This window comes from Mercenaria mercenaria, chromosome 13, assembly GCF_021730395.1.
Source record: "Mercenaria mercenaria strain notata chromosome 13, MADL_Memer_1, whole genome shotgun sequence".
Lineage (NCBI taxonomy): Eukaryota > Metazoa > Mollusca > Bivalvia > Venerida > Veneridae > Mercenaria > Mercenaria mercenaria.
The window spans coordinates 44,228,508-44,251,550 of record NC_069373.1 but is presented as its reverse complement, the minus strand read 5'-3'; the positions used below and the strand labels follow the sequence as shown (position 1 = coordinate 44,251,550).

At 35.9% G+C, this 23,043-nt stretch overlaps 1 protein-coding gene across 1 annotated transcript in view; it reads left to right on the top strand.

Annotated features, from left to right (window-relative positions):
• Positions 1-23,043, top strand: part of LOC123528936 (zinc finger protein 277-like) — a 43,873-nt gene extending 20,830 nt beyond the window's left edge. Inside the window, exons 7-12 of the mRNA XM_045309017.2 lie at positions 317-362; positions 1,047-1,179; positions 3,238-3,317; positions 14,171-14,363; positions 15,115-15,239; positions 22,720-23,043. Of these exons, the coding sequence (XP_045164952.2) occupies positions 317-362; positions 1,047-1,179; positions 3,238-3,317; positions 14,171-14,363; positions 15,115-15,239; positions 22,720-22,885 (743 nt within the window). The 3' untranslated portion in view covers positions 22,886-23,043. The remainder of the gene's footprint in view (positions 1-316; positions 363-1,046; positions 1,180-3,237; positions 3,318-14,170; positions 14,364-15,114; positions 15,240-22,719) is intronic.

Here is a 23,043-nt window from a genome sequence, read left to right as displayed (position 1 = left end):
CTACCAATTGCCTGTGGTCTTAAGATGACTCCTATTGTGTTTATTTTTGTTGTCAAAGGTCAAGGTCACAATTATCTTGCATGAGGCTGAACACAGATTCAAATCAATTACTCTAAAATTATTGGGCCTAAACCCTTTGAAACTTCATTGGGTGGTTTGTGGTCAGATGACCTTGTGATTTTCGAGTTTACAATGTCAAGATTACAGTCACCTTGAGAGTAAAAACTAAATTCATAACCAGCTACTTTTAAAAGATATAACAGTAATGTGTTTAATAAACAGCCTTTGTCCTTATATAAATGTTTTATAATTTCAGTATTTACAAATGAGTTCCTAGATATATTGGAAGAAAAGCTGAACAGGTATGACAACTATTTGAACATGTGATAATGATACAGTTTAGTAGACCAGTATGCATATCCTTTTATTAACCTTTACCCTGCTTAATTTTTAAAATGAACTGGTCCAACATTCAACTTTGGCAGTACCATTTATTATTCAAAGGGATGTTCACTGAAAATTGACTGATAGAATAGTGAACAGTGCAGACTGTGATGAATCTGCATGGATGTGTAGGCTGATCTTAGTTTGCTCTGGTCACAAAGGTAAAACCACTTGCCAATAGCAGGCTAAATGTTAAAAGGTTATGGTTGTCTTAGAGGTAATAGAATTAGTAGCACAAACTATCTGTAGAGCGCAAACTATCTGTAGGGGAAACTTACCATTCAAGAAACAGTCTGTTGTTGTGTTTTCCCCAATTCTTGAACTAAGTATATTAACTTTAAAGATACCATGCATATTCTTATGCACCGGGCTGTTTGAATGAAACAAGAAAAAATTGTTGATTTACAACTTTCACATTCAGAAAGTAGAAAAAATCCCTTAGAGTGTTTCAGAAATGGTTATTTTCTCCTTCTGACATTCAATACACATTTTTTTCCCATTTTAACCTTAAAAACAAATGAAATGTTACCTAAATTGATACCTATGTTATATATTATTAAATTTCAAAATTAGATAGAATATAATCTGTGTTTTACTTTCAGTTTACAGTGTTTATACTGTGAGAAAACATTTAGGGATAAAGTAGTGCTAAAAGAACACATGCGGAAAAAACAACACAGAAAAATCAACAGTAAAAATCGCATATATGATAAATACTACATTATCAATTATTTGGTAAGTTTATACTGAATTCAGACCCATGTGAATAACGATTTAAATCTGTTTAAATTTTGCCTTCACTTTTTTTTGACAAGAATTATAGTTAACTATAAAGTACAGTGGTCACTAGAGGTCTGAAGTGGGTGAGCAAAATGTGTAAACTATTGCCAGTTCTGAGTGATCCAAACATTGTGAAAATTATAAGAAAAATGGTCGGATGAGCCAGGGTTCTGAAGCCGTCGTTGCTCGAGTAAGCAATGTTTAAATGTCCTATAATAAATATCTGCACATTTATTATATACCTATATAAATTCTGTAAAAAGTCGGCTTGTACTTCACAATTAAATCCCGACACAACCAGTTTTCGACAGCTTAACAAGTTTTCTGTCCAGTTTTGTACAAATGCAAATCCAAATCTTTGGTTTATTGTCTCAAACTTTCTATCAGCACAAGTGCTATAAAAGCATACCATTTAAGTTTAAAGTTTCTTACTGATCAATCCCTGGCATGATAATTTTGAAAGCCATTAGTAGGAAGTCATGCTGAAAATTTACAACCTAAATCCGACCACAGGTGGTATTTTCCTTCCAGCAAAAAGAAACAGCACTAAACTTTTACCCTAGTTTCATTACAACATGGCAAACATAGAACACTCACTAATCAAGTCTGGCAACAAACATCAAATCCAACATGGCAGATCAATATACTGTATGTACACTTGTCTAAATTGGCACCTAGATTACAGGGGGTAGGGTGAAGTAAATGGCAGACAAAAGTTAGTGCATTATCTAAAGAACCACAACATGTGCTCAATTACTTCAGAGAACTTTGGTTGCAAAGGCAAAAAAAATAGACTTAGTAGCACAAACTATCTGTAGAGCACAAACTATCTGTAGGGGAAACTTACCATTCAGGAAACAGTCTGTTGTGTTTTCCCCAATTCTTTAACTAAGTATATTAACTTTAAAGATACCATGCATATTCTTATGCACTGGACATTTTGAATGAAACAAGAAAAAAATGGCATTCAATACACATTTTTTCCCCATGATTGCATTAATAATAGTAAGCTTCACAATTCTGGCAGTAAACATGTGTTAAGCAATGTACATTTAGTGCAAAAAATATATAAATACTGATATTGGTTTAAGTAAGAATAGGCAGTAGACAAGGAAACATACAGGTTTTTTAGTAATAAGAAAAACCTCATGAAAACATGGTACTGCTACATAAATGGAATTTATATAAACTTCCAAGTACCAGAACTGAAGGAGAATAGGTTCCGAACATTTTCTGTCTCTGCTGTAAACAGTGAAACAATCACAACATTACTGATAAATTTGGCTTGTAAAGATTTTTATCATACAAAGTCCTAGGCAGTTGAAAATAGGTTGTGGTCAAAAACAGGTTGTGTGGGGAAATATGAAAAGGCAGAAAAGAAACCTTATTGTACCTTTTAAATTCTTTATTGTACCTTCTGTATTGTATGCTGCCACACTATTTTCATTAATATGCATGACCTGACACAGTTCTATAAAGAGCGCACATAAAATCTTCAATTAATTCCATTTTAATATCGATAAACATTGAAGATTTCATTCAATAACAAAAGAACAAACAAAAAGGTAGATGTATAATGAAAGGGTCATTATAACAGTAGCTAGATCTGGGATTTTGTATTTGGCTCTCTTGGATTTTGCAAGGATGGATCACACTCAGCGCTTGGGCGCCTCCTGAAATCCGATCTGGCAAATATCCACTCGAGCCGAATACAGCATCCCAGATCGAGCTACTATTATAATAGCCCTATTCTATTCAAAGACTTTCCTAGAGTAAATGCTCTTTTGTGCAAGGTCATGACTTTTATTTGCCATATTCACATATTCATATTTTCTTGAGTATTTCTTTCAGTAATTTCATCTGTTGTACATAGGAAGTAAGATATCTGTCAACAGTACTGCAGATATACTTGTTCTAAAGTAGTGAATTTGTCAGAAAAAAATGTTGGTTGTTTGATGTGCTAATTCTCATCCAACTTGGTATATGTAATCAATTTTGAATAAACTTTATTAGGAACTTGGTAAAAATTGGGAGAAGATTCAGAAAGAAAGGGACATAATTGAAGCTGATAATGATGAAACTGAATCTGAAGAGTAAGTTACTTCCCTTTATATTATATCTTTGACATTAACGGTGAAAGAAAAGAGATCCTACACTGTCTATTTGTCTGAAAAATAAGTTACTTCCCTTTATATATGCCTTATATCTTGTTCTTTATTCTTAGACTTCAACCATAACACAACCTGTATGACCATCCCTCAATTGAAGCATGTGTATCTAATAATATTTTTAGCTCGACTAAATGAAGTATATGGAGCGCTTTCCTACTGGACCCATGGTTTGTGTCCGCGTCATCATCCATTCCACGTCCACACCTTGGTTAAAGTTTAAAGCACTTTCAAATTCTGTTATTACTTGACAGATTTGCTTCACTTTCACTATATCTTTGTAATAACTTTATGAATTTGATTAAAATAGTTTTTCCACATCATCATCCTCATCATAAGACACAAGGCCAATAGCGCTGAAACAAATATTGCATGAATTATATCCCCTTCAATTTTAGCTTTATGCTTTTTCACCATATGTCTACTGTTACTAAATGGATTTGATTAGAACTTAAAAATGGTTTTTCCACATCATCACACACATCATCATATGACACAAGGCAAGGTCTGGATATTGTGCCCTCTTTTTACTTAGAATATCGGAATAATGTTTACAATACACTTTGTACTATTTCAGTTATTACTGATATAAATTTGAGTGGAACTTAGAATAGTTGTTTCACATTATTAGCAACATGACACGACACATTGTACATTTATCTTGCTCACTGTTTCACTATCCAGCATCGAAGTAATTGAGCACACTGTCTCCTGTGACTGCTCTTGTTTTCCAAGAAGTATCTTAGATTCTCTAAATGAAGAGTCAAGTGATACCTTATTTGAGATTATTTTAGAGTAAACGATAGGACCCCGTTTACATCATTGGTAAGCATTTGATGTAGCAAGTTTTTGTCAAAAGTATTATCAAAGGTTGAATTTTAATGCACTTTTATTTGCTCACCTGAGCCAAAGGCTCATGGTGAGCTTTTGTGACCACACGATGTCCATCGTCCGTCGTGCGTCCATCAACATTTCCTAAAAAAATCTTCATTTTCAAAACTACTTGGCCGATTTACACTGAAGTTCACGGGAATGATCCTTGGGTGGTCCCCTTTCAAAATTGTTCAGGAATTGAATTCCACACTGAACTCTGGTTGCCATGGCAACCTAAAAGTAAAACTTAAAAAAAATCTTCTTGTTCAAAACCGCAAGGCATAGCGCCTCGATATTTGGCATTTGACATCATCTAATGGTCCTTTATGAAGATTGTTTAAATTATGCTCCTGGGGTGAAAAAAGGATCCTCCCCTGGGGGTCCCAAGTTTTACATAGATTTATATAGGAAAAAACGTTAAAAATCTTCTTGTCTGAAACTGCAAGGTCTAGGCTTTTGACATTTGGTATGTTGCATTGCCTAGTTGTCCTCTACCAAAATTGTTCAAATTATGCTCCTGGGGTGAAGAGAGGCCCTGCCCTAGGGGGTCCCAAGTTTTACATAGACTTATAGGAAAATACTACAGTCTAACCTGTCTTAAGCAGCCAGTCAGGGAAGCAGACAATTTGGCCGCTTAAGCCAGGTGACCGCTGATTGGAGGTGCAGCCAGTATATGTATTTTTCAGACTTCTGACCAGTTTAGCCTTTAGGCCCATTTCTTTTTCGGTTTTCTATTATTATTTTACCAGGATACAATAACGTGCATTTGCCTTCGCAATACGAATGGTCTTCTTAGCAATCTAAAACTGCGGCATGTTTTTTTTACAACAAAAATTGTTACAGACAATTTTCCAACTTCAAAACAAGTTTGTTTACAATTTTCGCCATTTTGGTAAGGGAAGCTACTCTCCGCGCTTATTGTCTACGCTAAAATCTAAGATTGCTGTTACGTTCCATAAAAGAGCGAGTGGTTTATATTTTTTTCAAACACAATTAATTTCGTATAAATCTAATAGTATTTTGATGACAGAAGTATAAAAAAAATCACAAATATTATGCAACTAACTAGTTATCGAATATTATCTTTAACCGATATCAAACTGTGAACAACAAAATTGACACGGGGTGACACGCTAATTGCCGATAATTACCGGCCATTTGATCATAACAAAAAAGGGATTACACCTTTGGTTATCAGTTTTAATTGAGAAGCTCATGTCATTTTGTTGTTCTTGTGTTGAAGTCATGCGAAACTTAGCAATCACGTGCTTCTTAAAAATCAGGTATCTTCGGCGATTATCGCCTACAAATAATTGGTTTTGGAAGAAAAATGGCTGCTGAAAGGGGTCAAATACGGCGGTGGGGAGGCAATTTCAGTGGCCGCTGGAGGCGGACAGCAGGTGGCCGCTGAATAAAGTGATAAAATAGAGGAAAATTGGTCGGGGGCGTCATAAAATGACCGCTGAACGGAGGTGACCGCTGATCGGAGGTGACCGTTAGTACAGGTTAGACTGTATAAAAATCTTTGTGTCTGAAAGTTCAAGGTCTAGCCCTTTGATATTTGGTATGTAGCATTGCCTAGTGGTTCTCTAACATGACTGTTCAAATTATGCCTCGGGGGTGAAAAGAGGCCACTTGTTAGTTATATAGGAAAAAATACTTCAAAAAGTATCTGATCATATTTCCTTGACTGTTTAATCATAACTACCTGATAACTCCAAGTAATTAGGGGTCACTGGACTGTGACCTTGGCCTACTGACCTACTTTTTTGTTTTTAGCTCACCTGAGCACAAAGTGCTTAAAGATGAGCTTTTGTGATCGCCCTGTGTCCGTCGTCGTCCGTCCATCTGTCGTCAACAATTGGACTGTTAACACTCTAGAGGTCACAATTTTGGCCCAATCTTAATGAAACTTGGTCAGAATGTTACTCTCAATAAAATCTTGGACGAGTTCGATATTGGGTCATCTGGGGTCAAAAACTAGGTCACCAGGTCAAATCAAAGGAAAAGCTTGTTAACACTGTAGAGGCCACATTTATGACTGTATCTTCATGACACTTGGTCAGAACTTTGATCTTCATGATCTTAAGGGCCAGTTTGAATCTGGGTCATGTAGGGTCAAAATCTAGGTCACCAGGTCAAATCAAAGGAAAAGCTAGTTAACACTGTAGAAGCCACATTTATGACCATATCTTAATGAAACTTGGTCAGAATGTTAATCTTGATGATCTTTAGGTCAGGTTCAAATCTGGGTCAGTTGGGGTTAAAAACTAGGTCACTAGGTCAAATCAAAGGAAAGGCTAGTTAACACTCTAGAGGCCACATTTAAGACTGTATCTTCATGAAATTTTGTCAGAATGTTAATCTTGATGATCTTTAGGTCAAGTTCAAATCTGGGTTATGTGGGATAAAAAACTAGGTCACTGGGTCAAATCAAAGGAAAAGCTAGTTAACACTTTAGAGACCACATTTATGACCATATCTGAATGAAACATGGTCAGAATGTTAATCTTGATGATCTTTAGGTCAATAGGTCAGGTGAACGATTCAGGGCCTTCAGGGCCCTCTTGTTTAATATACAGCCTTGAAATTTGGATGTCATATACAGTTTAGCACACCGATCTTAAAACTGACCATGAATGTGGCCATAGCTGACCTACTTCCTTAATATTTTTGCATCAGTTTGACATTTGAAACATGTAGCTCATATTACTTAGGTTATTGATCCAAGGTTATCATGACCCTCTTGTTTTATATGTTATAACTGAATGAATGTTTTATGTGTATAAAATTTTGGGTTTTAACCAAAATGGCTAGTTTTTAGCTCATCTGATTTTTTTGGGAAAAAATTATAAGTTATTGTCATCACCTGATCGACGTCGGTGTTGCCTGGTTAAGTTTTATGTTTCGGTCAGCTTTTCTCCTAAACTATCAAAGCTATTGCTTTGAAACTTGCAACTCTTGTTCAACATCAAAAGTTGAATCTGTACAGCAAGAAACATAACTCCATCCTGCTGTTTTTGCAAGAATTATGGCCCTTTTTGGACTTAGAAAAATATTAGATTTCTTGGTTAAGTTTTATGTTTAGGTCAACTTTTCTCCTGAACTATCAAGGTTATTGCTTTGAAACTTGCAACACTTGTTCACTATCAATAACTGACTCTGTACAGCAAAAAATATAACTCCATCCTGCTTTTTGCAAGAATTATGGCCCCTTTCGGACTTAGAAAATCAGATTTCTTGGTTAAGTTTTATGTTTAGGTCAGCTTTTCTCCTAAACTATCAAAGCTATTGCTTTAAAACTTGCAACACTTGTTTGCCATCAAAAGCTGACTCTGTACAGCTAGAAACTTAATTCCATCCTGCTTTTTGCAAGAATTATGGGCCCTTTTGGACTTAGAAAATATCAGATTTCTTGGTTAAGTTTTGTGTTTAGGTCAACTTTTCTCGTTAATGGTCAAAGCTATTGCTTTAAAACTTAGAGCAGTTATCCACCATTAAAAGCTGACTCTGCACAGCAAGTACCATAACTCCATCCTGCTTTTTGCAAGAATTATGGTCCATTTTGGACTTAGAAAGTCATGAGTAGAACAATATTTCTCTTATACAAAGACAAAAAAATCAGATGAGCATCAGCACACACATGGCAATGCTCTTGTTAAAGATATGAATTTGTAGATTTCAGTTTTTTGAAGATAAAATTTATGAGAATATTGTGTGTTCATTAGGATATAATTTCATGGGTTGATGGAAACACAAAAATACATGCAAACTTAGTCCCCCACAAACATTATGATTTCACAGTTAAAACTCTGTGTCGCCAACTCCAAGGGATCAAGCTTTTTACTTCAAGATAACCAAATTTTGACTTAAAATGACATTTTGTGAAAGTGTTTTCGGGTCGGGACTTTAAAATATCTTTGAGATAGCCGAAATTTAGGGATAAGTAGGTTCCAGATATCGAGTTCCACTGTATTTATTTATTTATTTTTTTGTAAATTGTGACATACACTTCTTCAGACTGAAAATGATAGTAAGTGGTGTTTTGTGAATACCTGATTTGCCCAATTGAATATTAATAAGGTTGTAATAGTATCTTAATGTGATATGTCATGCAAAAAGTGGCTGGTAGTAAGTGAAAATTGTTATCTGTAAAACCATTCATAAAAATCTTTGAGAAAATGGTTATCTTTTGAACCATTCATAAGAATCGCAGTTAAAACTTTTATCACTTGGTTTATTTACAAATTTACATGAGAAAACTTTTATTTCTTATCTATTCAAGATTATCTTGTGATTTTGTGATTAAATGAACCGTGCCATGGGAAAATCAACATAGTGGCTTTGCGACCAGCATGGATCCAGACCAGCCTGCGCATCCGCGCAGTCTGGTCAGGATCCATGCTGTTCGCTAACAGTTTCTCCATTCCAATAGGCTTTAAAAGCGAACAGCATGGATCCTGACCAGACTGCGCGGATGCGCAGGCTGGTCTGGATCCATGCTGGTCGCAAAGCCACTATGTTGGTTTTCTCATGGCACGGCGAATATTATGCATCTAAGATTATGAAATGGCAAGATTCGTAGGAAGATAAAATTAAAATTTAGCAAAACTTGTGTTAAAATGTTCAAAATACATGTTTATCACATATAAAACTGATAGATATCTTCGAATAATGGCAGACATTTTCAACTTATAAATAAAAGCACAATTGTTAGCCTGTTCAAAAAAAGTTCCTAATTTGCATGGGTTTTCCATGGTGCACAGTTTTATTCACAGAAGACAGATGTCAATTCATGCCAGAATGCTCAGCAATGCCCTGCTGACATTTTTATATGCCAGATAGAATTGTAATATATTTTCTTTTTTTTTTAGTATGCATGTTTATCTTATCACACAGATGAGACTTATGGCATTTGACTTAATTTTCCATAGATATACAGATACCATTTATACATTTTTGTATGAGACAGTTTTACACCTGTTTTAGTGCTGGCAGTATATTTTTCCTTAACTTTTTCCTCAATTTTGTGTCAAATTTGAAAAGACTTGTTATTTAAGCATTTAGGAGTCTTGTTTTGCCAAATTTTTCATCATTTTGTCAAGTACAAAACCATTTTTGAAAAGTATTAATGAGCCGCACCATGAGAAAACCAACATAGTGCATTTGCAACCAGCATGGATCCAGACCAGGCTGCGCATCTGCGCCAAAATTGGAAATACCTTTAAAAAACTTCTTCTCATGAACCACTAGAAGGATCTTCATCAAACTTGGTCTGTAGCATCATTATAAGGTCCTCTCTCAATTTGTTCAAATGATGGCACTTGGCCCCTTTTATGGGCTATTAGAACAAAAAATAGAAATACCTTTTAAAAACTCCTACTCATGAACCGCTTGATGGATCTTCATCAAACTTGGTCTGAAGCATCATTATTAAAGGTCCTCTCCCAAATTTATACAAATGGGGGCAGTCGGTCCCTTTTAGGGCCACAAGAACTAAAAATAGAAATGCCTTCAAAAGACTTCTTCTCATGTACCTCATGATGGATCAACATCAAACTTGATTTGTAGCATTATTATAAGGCCCTTTACCAAATTTTTCAATTGGGGACACTTGGCCCATTTTAGGGGCTGCTAGAGCTAAAACTAGAAATACATTTAAATAACTTCTTCTAATGAATAGCTAGATGGATTTTCATCAGACTTGGTATGTAAGATCATTGTAAGGTCCTTTCTCAAATTTGTTAATCCCCCACCACTCGTGGTGGGGGGTTATAGGAATAGTCTCTGTCCGTCCTTCCGTAACATTTCGTATCTCTGTATCTCCTAAACCCCTCAAAGGATTTTCATAAAACTTGAGTCAAATGATCACCTCATCAAGACGCTGTGCAGAACCCATGGGTCAGCCATGTCAGTTCAAGGTCAAGGTCACAACTCGAGGTCAAAGGTTTGAGCCTTCAATTTTGTGTCTGCTCTGTATCTCCTAAACCCCTTGAAGGATAATCATGAATCTTGAGTCAAATGATAACCTCATCAAGACAATATGCAGAACTCCTGAGTCAGCCATGTTCACTCAAGATCAGTCACATCTCAAGGTCAAAGGTTTGAGCCTTCCATTTTATGGTGAGCTTTTGTGACCGTTCAATGTCCGCCGTGCGTCGTCAGTCCGTCAACAATTTCTAAAAAAAATTCTTCTTGAAAACCACTGGGCAGAATTACACCAAACTTCACAGGAATGATCCTTGGGTGGTCCACTTTCAAAATTGTTCAAAGAATTGAATTCCATGCAGAACTCTGTTTGCCATGGCAACCGAAAGGAAAAACTTGTAAAATTGTCCAAAACTGCAGGGCCTAGAGCCTTGATATTTGGCATGTGACAACATCTAATGGTCCTCTATGAAAATTATTCAAATAATGCCCCTAGGGTGAAAAGAGGCCCCGCCCCAGGGGTCCCAAGGTTAACATAAACATATATGAAAAAACTTTAAAAATCTTCTTATCTAAAACTACAAGACCTAGGCCTTTGATATTTGGTATGCAGCATTGCCTTATGGTCCTCTACCAAAATTGTTCAAATCATTACCCTGGAATGAAAAGAGGCCCTGCCCCGGTGGGGGATCTCAAGTTTAACATAGACTTCTATAGGAAATTTTTAAAAAAATCTTCTTGTCTGAAACTGCAAGGCTTAGGCTTTTAATATTTGGTATGTTGCATTGCCTTGTGGTCCTCTACCAAAACTGTTCAAATTATACCCTGGAGTGAAAAGAGGCCCTGCCTGAGGGTCTCAAGTTTTTATTTTTAATTAAAAAATCTTTTTGTCCTGAAGTTCAAGGCCTTGGCCTTTGATATTTGGTGTGTAGCATTGATTAGTGGATCTCTTACAAGAGTGTTCAAATTATACCCCTAGGGTGAAAAGAGGCCCCGCCCTGGGGGTCACTTGTTATATGAGTTATATAGGAAAAAGTACTTAAAAATTATTAGATCATAATTCCTAGACTGTTTAATTATAATTACCTGATGACCCCAAGTGATGAGGGGTCATCTGACTGTGACCTTGGCCTGCTGACCTACTTTCTTGTTGTTTAAGATACAACATTGAAATTTGAATGACATGTACAGTTAAGCATACAGATCTTAAAACTGACATTCAGTGACCATGAATGTGACCTATTGACCTACTTTCTTTATATTTTAGCATCAGTTTGTCATTTAAAACATGTGGCTCATATTACTCAGGTGAGCGATCCAGGGTCATCATGACCTTCTTGTAATATTAATTGGCTGTAATATTTCCCTTATGGAGACAATGTGCAGAATTCAAAATTAATGTCAAGGTCACAAGTGGATTGGTTAATGGTTCCACCCTATACCATAAACCCTTTCACTATCCATAACAATGACGGGGGATATAGGTGTCTTTCAGACTGCCTTGTTCAAATGGGGGCAGTTGGCCCCTTTGATGGGTTCTAAGGCTAAAAGTAGAACTACCTTTTAATGACTGCTTCTCAAGAACCACTCAATGGATCTTCATCAAACCAGGTCTGTAGCAGCAATATAAGGTCCTCTCATAAATTTGTTCAATTTTAGGGTGTTTGACCCTTTAAGGGTCAGATAGTTAAGGTCCTCTTTAGGTGAGCAACTTAGGCCCATTTGGGCCTCTTACTTCCAAATACCGGTATACTTAAAGTATTGTTGGTTTTAAGTATTTTAACATATAGTATCCTCTGATAAGCTGTGCTTACATAGTTATTTCTTACTTCTAGCAACAGAAATAACAGAAATAAATTGTAACATCATTTTGATTCCATACCTCATGTTTTTATTTCGATGTAAATGAGATGTGGAACCAAAATTTGTAGTCCTGTTTGGCGCCATTTAACCTATACTGAGTTGGTGCGCTGTAAAACCCAAATAAATAAGTAAATTGTAACATCTGCTCTTGTATGTTACAGTGAGAAGGTTCGGGTGGGAACAGGAAGCAAGTGGTCAGGTTTTCTGTATGTACTGATAAGCTCACCTACATAATTATCATGTAAAAAGTATGATTTTAATTCAGTTTTTATACCCCCAAAAAAATATTGGGAAGCGGGGCAGCTGTGTTCGCCTGTCTGTTTGTCTGTCCTTCCATATGTCCGTTTGAATTTTTGTTGCACGTACCTTAAAAAATATTTCACCTCGAGTCATGTACAGTGACAGGAAGTGGGGGCACCTGTGTTCTAAGAACACATATCTAGTTTAACATATTCTTGTTTGTGATCACCCTTTGTCCGTCGTCAGTCCATCCGTCCGTCCGTCAACAATTTCTTGTCTGCACGATAGTGGTTTCATTTATGATTTTATTTTAACCAAACTTGCACACAACTTGTATCACCATAAGATCTCGGTTCCTTTATTGAACTGGCCAGATCCCATTATGGGTTCCAGAGTTATGGCCCCTGAAAGGGCCCAAATTAGCTGTTTTGAGCTTGTCTGCACAATAGCAGCTTCATTTATGATTTGATTTTTACCAAACTTGCACACAACTTGTATCACCATAAGATCTTGGTTTCTTTCTGGAATTGGCCAGATTCCAATATGGGTTCCAGAGTTATGGCCCCTGAAAGGCCCAAAATTAGCTGTTTTGACCTTGTCTGCACAATAGCACCTTTATTTATGATTTGATTTTTACCAAACTTGCACACAACTTGTATCACCATAAGATCTTGGTTCCTTTCTGGAACTGGCAAGATTCCAGAGTTATGGCCCCTGAAGGGGTCAAAATTAGCTATTTTGACCTTGTCTGCACAATAGCAGCTTCATTTATGATTTGATTTTAACCAAACTTGCACAAAACTTGTGTCACCATAAGATCTTGGTTCCTTTTTTTGAACCGGCCAGATCCCATAATGGGTTCCAGAGTTATGGCCCCTGATAGGGCCAGAATTAGCTATTTTGACCTTGTCTGCACAATAGCAGCTTCATTTATTATTTGAATTTAATCAAACTTACACACAACTTGTATCACCAAAAGATCTTGGTTCCATTCTTGAACCGGCCAGATCCCATAATGGGTTCCAGAGTTATGGCCCCTGAAAGGGCCAAAATTGGCTATTTTGACCTTGTCTGCACAATAGCAGCTTCATTTATGATTTGATTTTAACCAAACTTGCACACAACTTGTATCACCATTAGATCTTGATTCTTTTTGTTATGCCCGCAGGGACGTATTATATTATCGCCTCGGTGTCCGTCTGTCTGTCTGTGTGTTGGTTAGCAACTTCCCTTCCACTCTGTAACTCTTGAACCCCTTGATGGATTTCACAGAAACCTGACACAAATGTTCACTCATTGAAAGGATGTGCAGAGCGCATGTTTCGGATGGCTAAATTCAATGTCAAGGTCACACTTAGGGGTCAAAGGTCATATGACTTTGTTTTATGTGAATATTGCTCTGCATTTGCATTGCATTGTAGTGCTCTTGTTTTTATTTGGCAGAGCCTTCTTTTGTTCGCTTACAATATTTTTTTTTATTACTTCCTTTTTATGTTACTATTTATATAGCTTATTTAGTAACTTTATTATTATTGGCCGTAAAGAAAAAGACTGAGACCACTTTTCTGTGGTAAAACATGGATGGTACCTCCAATTTTTAGGTGTATTTTGACATATCTGTACCTTGTAAAAATTTTTTCTTTTTGTTTTTGGTTAAAGCAATGGTACTCAGGTGAGCGATATAGGGCCGTATGATTGCCCTCTTGTTTCAGTGAGTGTGGTCAGGGAGTGAGGAGAAAGCATGTCTGTACTTTGAATATTAATCAAGTAACACTGATATTAACCAAGTAATGCTGATAAGCTCCGCCTACATAACTGTCATGTAAAAGCTCTGACTTTGATTCTATTTTTATCATGTACTGTGTATTTTACAGTGAGTGGTCAGGGTGGGAGGAGGAGGCAGGTGGTCAGGCTGTCTGTCTGTACTGTGAATTTTCATCCAGCAATGCTGATAAGCTCCGCCTACATATGCAGGAACTTCATGACTTCGATCTGCAGGAATTGAAACTCCGGTTAAACTTAAACTACTACCAGCAAGTGAAGCTAATAAACTATATACGTAGGCAGGTGATTATAGAATTGTTTTGGCTAACCTCTCTTGAAGGCATCTAAAATGTTCATGATATTTTTTATTGATATACTTAAATAAAAAATTGAGTTCTACTTACAATACATATGAAAGTAGATATGAAAACAGAAGGTGAAAGATGTATTTGTTTTGTTGGGTTTTAGTCACTCAGGCTCTGTTTAGGTCTAGTGATGAAGACCGCAGGTGCACACCTGGATAGTACTGATATGTCACAATTGGTGGGTAACTGGGTAAAACCAGCTTTATAAAGTGAATCTACTACTGCCACGAGTTGCGGATAAGGAACCCTCAAGTTCTGGCTAGGATGAGCCCACTGGAGGTTGAGCTTTTTCCTAAACCTCTTTAGCAACAAGTCTTTAGACATATCTCAAACAAAGGGTGGGAATTCCTTATCCAAAATTAAATGGTTGTGGGGCAAGCGATTTGAGATATGATAATCTTCCACAGGTTCTGTATTCGAAATGCTCAGTCTCATAAATGAGACACTGCCTCACATGAAGGAAATTAAGATCATTATTTGGGTTTCAAACTTGCATCAAGAGTCAGTGATGTTAACCTATTGGCCATCGGGCCCTTGATTATATACTTAAGTCACAAAAGTAAAATTTGTTCTCATTCCAAGTAAGCTGTTTTAGTACTCAGGTTTAAATAGTAATATTGTAATGTAAATTGAATGTTTATTGTAGCCATAGTTACATATTTTGCTGTACCTATTATGTTTTATTACAGGTTCATATGAGAATATGTATAGGATGTCATCAAAAGTTTGAAACAAAATCAGCTCTTTTTGACCACATGCATGAATCAAGCCATACCAATGTTCTCCCAGATATGTTGGTCTGGGATCAACCCCAGTAAGTTTTACATGTTTTTGTTGGTTTTTTAGCACACAATAATTTTTCTGTATGTGTAGTATTAAAAAGAAACATTACCTTGTCATAATAAATAAAAAAGAAAAACATTCAAAGTCATTCCCGCATGATCCACCTCATGGATCTTCACCAAACTTGGCCTGTAGCATCTTTGTATGGACTTCTGTCCTGTTTGTTTAAATTGATTGTGTGACCATTTTTAGACTTTGCCAGAATTACTTAATGGATCATCACCAAACTTTGCCTGTAACACCACTCATGTTTGTTTAAATGGATCCGCTTAACTCTGTTAAGTGGCCACCAGAGCTAAACTAGACTAGTTATCATGAACTATGTCATGGACACTCAGCAAACATTGTAGCATCCTTTCATGGACCTCTTTCAGTGTTGTTCAAATAGTTCTGCTTGACTGGCCCCTTTTTAGGACTACCAGAGCTAAAAATAGAAAAACAATAAACAACTTCTCATTAACTCCTCAATGGATCTTCACCAAATTTGGTCTGTAGCATCCTTGGGTGGAGCTTTCTCATGTGTTTACAAGAGGTTCTGCTTGACTCCAGTTAATAGACTGTTAGAGCTTGTGAAGAAAAGCCTTTTAAAAAACTTCTTCTTGTTAGTCACTAGATAAATCTTTGCCAAACTTGGTAAGAAGTATCCTCTGAAGTTTGTTCCATTTGACTGCCTCTTTCTTGCCAGGGTCTGTAATATTTAGGGATGAATGTTTTATACTAAACAAAATTAGTGCCTTTCATGATACAGTGTAACGGCCTCGGTAGCCTAGTAGTAGAGCAGCAGCTTCGAGTGGTTGAGGTTGTGGGTTTGCTCTTTGGCCGTGTCATAACAAAGACGTGAAAATGGTACTAGCAGCTTCCTGGCTTGGCACTCGGCACTAAGAGGATAGTACTAGGACTGATCAGTCCAATGTCAGTATAATATGACTGGTTGGGGTATGATGTCAAGAGTCTGCGGCATGATATTCCAGTGAGCAGCTCTGTATAGCTGGGCATTGCACACACTGCTACAAGTAGACACTGTCGTTTACATGACTCAAAAATTGTTGAAAAAGACAATAAACCCAAACACACACACATACATGATAAAGTATGTCATGACATATGTTTAAGGTGAAAAAGTCAAGGTCAGCATGGTCCTCTTCTTTCAAAAGTACTTGAATGAAATTAAAGGTAAGTTGTACTGGTCATGAGATTTTAATGGTGACAGGGTATATGTAATTTATTTAGTGCTGTGGGAGGTTTCTTTGAGCAGTGTCTTAGCCGAGTCAAGTGAGATTATAATGTCTACTATGACAGCTTATATAGAACGGAAGATATTAGAAAACAGAATTGAATCAACATTTGAATGATAATTTAAGAGAAAAAAAGTACAGGATATGCCTTTAAAATAGTTTTGGATTTCAAGAAAGTGATAGACACTGAAATATTGTGTCTGCCTAATACTGATCAACCATTAATTTTGCTTGAGTATTGATTTTGATAGATTTGTATTTTGTGTTAAAATCTGAAAAAATTAATGCAAATAAATTCCTGAAATAGCTGTTTTAACTGAAATATTATACCAGTGAAATTAAATGGTTTAATGGTATACAGCATTGAAATAAGAAGAAATATGTGAATGATGTGTTAATGAATAAACAGAATGTGAGTGTCTTTGTATTGAATTTTGTAAACAAGTTGAATGAAATAATAAAGTGTAAGGCTCTGCCAGATTTTTTTTTTTATTATTTGTGTTCAACAAGTTCAATACATTCAATGTTTAAAGATACAAATGAGCTGTGCCATGGGAAAACCAACATAATGGGTGTGCGACCAGCATGGATCCAGACCAGCCTGCGCATCCGCGCAGTCTGGTCAGGATCCATGCTGTTCGCTAATAGTTTCTCCAATTCCAATAGGCTTTAAAAGCGAACAGCATGGAGCCTGACCAGACTGCATGGATGCGCAGGCTGGTCTGGATCCATGCTGGTCGCATACCCACTATGTTGGTTTTCTCATAGCACGGCTCAAATGTAAGATTCTTTTTATCACATGTCGGCTTTTTCTGCTGAAACATCAGAATTTCTTATTTCTTCACCAATTACAGACACTGACAGTGAATTTGATCAATGTCTTCTATACTTAAAACAATGTCAGATTGTTATTACAATAGTGTATTATATCAAAAATACCAATATACACAATGTCATTTGACCAGCATCTTCTATACTAGGGCACGACAAAAATCAAAAATAATTTAAATGGTGATATTCCACTCCAGCGACCTCAAAAAGGTGATTAAGGATAAATATATAAATGAATGAAAAAATACACTGAACTATTATATAGGTTAGGTTTTATTCATAGTAGCAATTTTAGGGCAAAGATAGCAATCGTAGGCTGATTTACATCCGCAGATGTAGGCAGCCTGACACTATACATGATGTATAGAAGTTTCCTATTGTTGTGCCTTGTGTTGTACATGCTTCTGCCACTCATTATGTCCATGTCAGTGTAATTATGCTCCAGTTGACACGTGTTGTCTTTTGTGTAAACAATTATAGAATATTGGCATATAGTTTTGGCATCTATGATTTAGTGTATAGAACTTTTGTGTTATTTCAATTAGTGGAAAAGCATAATTTTGTTTACATAGTATATTATCCTCTAAATATATTGGAACCTGCTATTTCCTGAATGTAAAGATATTGTGTGAATGAAAATTAGGTTAATTGGTGACCTTTTGAACGGATGTTCAAAATAAATGCATTTCGAGTTTTGTAATTGTCAAGTGAAAACTTTTCAATAGAAATTACGTTAATTGTACAATTATGAGATGTAAAGATGTTTATCATATTTAATTTCCTCATTGTTATTAATAATTGTCCTGATATAGCATAGCTGACATTGGTTATTAGCAGGATTAAAGTAAATTTTGCAAAACAAATTTTATGTGTAAAATTTCAGATCTCCAACCAGTAAATATTGGAGATTTTGTCCTTATTCCCTGTTTGTTTCCAAAAATTGTTGAAAATAGTTATCTCACATGAAACAGAGAGGGACAGGTAACCTTTGACATTGGTTGTATAACAGAGAAAATGTAATCTTTTGGGAGTCAAACTCTGGATTCCTGCATTTTAAGTCAGATGTAATATCGGCTGGAAACTCAGTGGTTGAGAAGTATAGCTGTGGATCAGGGGGATCAAACTCTGGATCGGCTGTATAAAATGTTTGAATTCTCTCAGGGGTAGTATTTGACTGTGTGAACTCAGTAACTCTTGTCAGAGCAGGAGTGCTGGTCAGATGTCTAAAATTAAACATTGACTGTAGTTTGCACATTGTATTGACTTATATCTCTATTCTTTGGCCTGCTGGTGGCAAGTGATTTTACCTTCACGACCAGTGCAGACCAAGACCAGCCTGCAGGTCCATCTCTTCATCTCTTTAGGAACCTGTCCAGTTGGCATGTTCGAGGGGATGGATTATATCTGCCTAGCCTCATGCTTAGATTAATGCATGGAGGGGCAACTACGGTCTACTTTCAACATTAGAAACTGAAATGTCACAATATGGTTAGAAATTATGTCACTGTGACTTAACCTCCATCCAAAAAAAAAATCAAAGTAAGATTGAAAGACCACATTATCCTTGTTAAATTTTCTATTAATGCATTGAAAACCGTCTATGTAACGGTTGTGATTTAACAGTTTTTATATTAAGAACTATGTATTTTTACCCCTCCCTTTTATTGCAGTTCAAATATCTAAACTTAAAGATAGAAATAGCCAGAATTTCATAACAGTAGGCTGACTGATATATTTTTTTCAATGAAATGAGTGACATGCTTTTTTTGCAAAGTCATGTTAACTTTAATAGGCACTCAGTTTCTATCAAATAAAAATCAATTATAACTATATTTGGAGAAACTAATGAGTTTTTTTATTATTAAAACGTATAGGAAAGATATTTTTGTTAAAATGATGAAAGCAAAGAGAGTTTGATTCAAAAGAAAACATATATCACATTTGATCAATATTGCGAACGTCTGTCAGATTTGTAAAGAATAATTTTTTGTAAAATCAAGTTCCATTTATCAGCGTTTGCATCGTAATTGCATTTTGTCATGCAGTTTACAGATTTATATTCTGAATGCTTGAACAAGTTGTTCTATTTAAATAAAAATTCAAAAACCAAAATGACATTACAGAGATATCTAACAGCCACTCCAATTATGATATTAATTTTCACATTTCTCTTTCAAAACTGAAATTTTATTGCGGAGTCAAGACATTCGTCAGTTTCTATTGTATAATCGCACTGAGATATCACGTTTCCTAAACTTGACTTGCAGCTTTGAGGGCTTGGATCGCGATCGGCGATGTCGAAATGAAGATTTCTACTTGACAAGTGAATGGGCAGTCTGTGATAGACGTGAAGTGCATATTACATTACAGACACGGCGTGCCAAAATAAAATAAATAGTTCTCTTTGATGTTGATAATAGCTTTGTTAAAATTGTATTTACATATTGCTCGTGTGTGGTACTTGGATAAAAGTGTAAGATTTGCATAAAATGGTACTTAATATGTTATTGAATAAATAAAAAAAAATACAGACTCTCAGCATCTGGACTGGAGTGTTTCTGATTATAATCATTTAGCTTTTATCAGTAAAAGAAGTATAATTTATAACTACAGTGAAACCTGTACTAGGCAGCCAGGCAAGGTAGTGACATGATCTGGCAGCTTATGGCAGGTTGTAATTGAAATAAAAAGTAAATTTTTGGAAGTTGAACTACACTGACGAGCTGCATAAGGCAACTTCTTTTGTTGTGTTCTTCTAGTGACATTTATGATAATACATGTTGTTGCCTCTATTCATAGTGCTAATGTATTAATGAACAATGCCAGCATTTACATTGTATTCCAACTGTAAGTCATATAAACTGAAATTGGGGTCCTCTAAGGTTGCTGACATTGAATTGCTTACCAAGCACCTCACAGTGTAGGTTCAAACTTTGATCAGGTTTTCATGTGAGGTAATAATCCAACTGGCTTGAGAAGGTTGGTGGTTCTACCAAGGTGCACCCCCATTCCTGAAACCTTGCATCTGCTATCACCATTTAAGCTGAACTGTGTTGATGCAACTTAAAACTCTTACAACAACAACCTCAACAACAACAAATTAAACCAATATTATGACCCTTGAAGTATGTATCTAATTTCATGATAATGATTTTAACTGCTTTTCTTCGATACTTTTACCCTTAAACTTAATGTGACATTATAATTGTCACTAGTAAAGTTATAGAGCCATCATGTTGTAACAATCTTAAATTAGCTTTGGTAGATTTTCTTTTAATTTTTTAATGATACTAAATTAAAGGCTGTAGGCTATCTCTATTTATAATTACCACTTTCCACTAATATTGTCCTTTTTCAATATATTTCTCCTAATTCAAAATGATCAGTTATGCAAAACTTTTAACGGGTAAATTGAATTTCTATCTCATTAGATCGTTCCTACAGCCCCATGACACGGAGTAAATTATTTCATTTACCGATCCAAGTTCTTTGTCGTACAAAACACTATGGGTGAATTTTTCATCACGTTCAACTTTGATATTTTTTTTTATTGTAATGATAGCGAGATAAATGCGACGGAAAATTCAATGTTCTGCCAAAGGGCTGTAATTTGTGCATTGTAGCATGAAATTTAAGTTATGCAATAAGAAATATTGCATGAAATAATCGTCCGAACACGATTGTTGATTGCAGGGTAAAATTTGTACTATATTATCGTCAGAGGGCGTCAATAAAAATGTTCCTTGAAATTGAAAATAAACGTTTTATTATGACAAGATGGTGATTTTGTCTGTTCTGCATGAAAAATGAACAAAAGTTATATAATTTGGGACATTCGTTACTCAATATTCCGTCAGCAGGCAGATATAAATACATATTTAATGGATCAGATTTCAAAAGCCTTCTTGAAATTTGCATACGCTGAATTTTTAAGAAAACTAGAGAACAGTTAATATATATAATTTTTATGCCCCCGAAGATGGGCATATTTAAATCACACTGTCCGTCCATCCGTGCGTCCGTGTATATTCTTGTCCAGGCTGTAACTCTGCCATCCATAAAGGGATTTCGAAATAACTTGACATAATGTTAACCATAAAGAGACGACATGTCCTGCGCAAGACCCAGACCCCTAGCTTCAAGCTCAAGGTCACACTTAGAAGTAAAGGTTAACAGGGTCTGTTCCATGTCCGGTCCATAACTCTGCTATTGATGAAGAGATTTTCAAATTTCTTGGCATAAATGTCCCCCATAATGAGACAATGTGTCATGTGCAAGATCCAGACCCCTAACTCTAAGGTCAAGGTCACAGACAACTGTGGCATTCTTGGGCACGCTTATGGGGCATTTGTCACCAATAGGGACAGCTCTTGTTATGTACTTACTTTTATTAATGTTTCAGGAGTATTATAGTTGAGTAAAGATATTGAAGTGAAGTTAAAAAACAGTAAATTTTCCTTCTGGCTGTCTGCATTATATTCGCAGTACTTTTTATCGAGCCCACTTGCAAAGACATAGTCCTCCAAATGGCTGTTCGGTGTATGTGCATGTGTTTTTCACTGTGCGTGTGTGCCTCCGTCAATCTGGCTTTGTTTGTCCGGACCATAACTTTGGCTTGTTTTGAGCAATTTTGTTTATATTTGGCATGAATGTTAACCTCAGTGAGACAGACTGTCATGCGCAAACCCCAGGTTCCTATCTTAAAGGTCAAGGTCACAATTGGAGGTCAAAAGTCATGTCAGATTTTGTCCAGCCCATCATTTTGACGTGCATTGAGGAATCTTGTTTATATTTTGCTTGAATGTTTAAGTTAATGAGACAGAGTGTCATGTGCAAACCCTAGGTTCCTATCTCAAAGGTTAAGGTACCAGTTAGGGGTCAGTGGTCATTTTAGAGCTTGTCCAGACCATAACTTTGATTAGTATAGAGCAATCTTTTTTTCCTTTGGCTTAAAATGTGGCAGAAATGTTTGCCGCAATCAGTTCTTTTGATAGTATCATAAATGTTAGTCCTTTAGGCAGCTGGCAGGCTCAGCATGTTGCACGTGGGCATCTAGTTTTAGTAATCTTGAGCCTACGTGTTGATTTGCATCAGACTGCAAAATGTGTTTAGCAGTCAAAATTTAGCTGTCTCTAACCAGTATCTTACTGCAAAAGGTGTTTTAACAGTTTAAATTTAGCAGTCTTGAACCAATATCAATCTGGATCAGACTATAAAATGTGTTATGGAGTTCAAATTTAGCAGTCTCAAACCAGTATATAAATCTGTATCTGGCTGCAAATAGTGTTTATGGAGTTCTGCACTCTTAGATATTGGTGTTCATCAACAGTTGTTTGATAATATAGTAAGACAAACATGTTAAAGGAACTTTTTTTCTGTTTTCAGATACTACTTTCCAACCTATGAGAATGACAACCTCCTATGTCAGCTGGATGATGAGGATGATAGTGTGGGTGACCATAGCAACATAAATATTATAGCTGAAGACACTCCAGTTATAGATACAATACTCTCTGAGGAAACTCTTAGGAAAGAAATCTTGACAACTTAATGTGAAAATTGCAAAAATATTTCGAGAAATATTGACAACGGAGCATATTTCTATTTATAAATATTGTCTTTAAATACTGTGATGTTTTGGTAATTTATTAGAGACTATTTCCTTTGATGTATTGATGCATGAATAAAGTTGAAGTGATAAAATTTGAA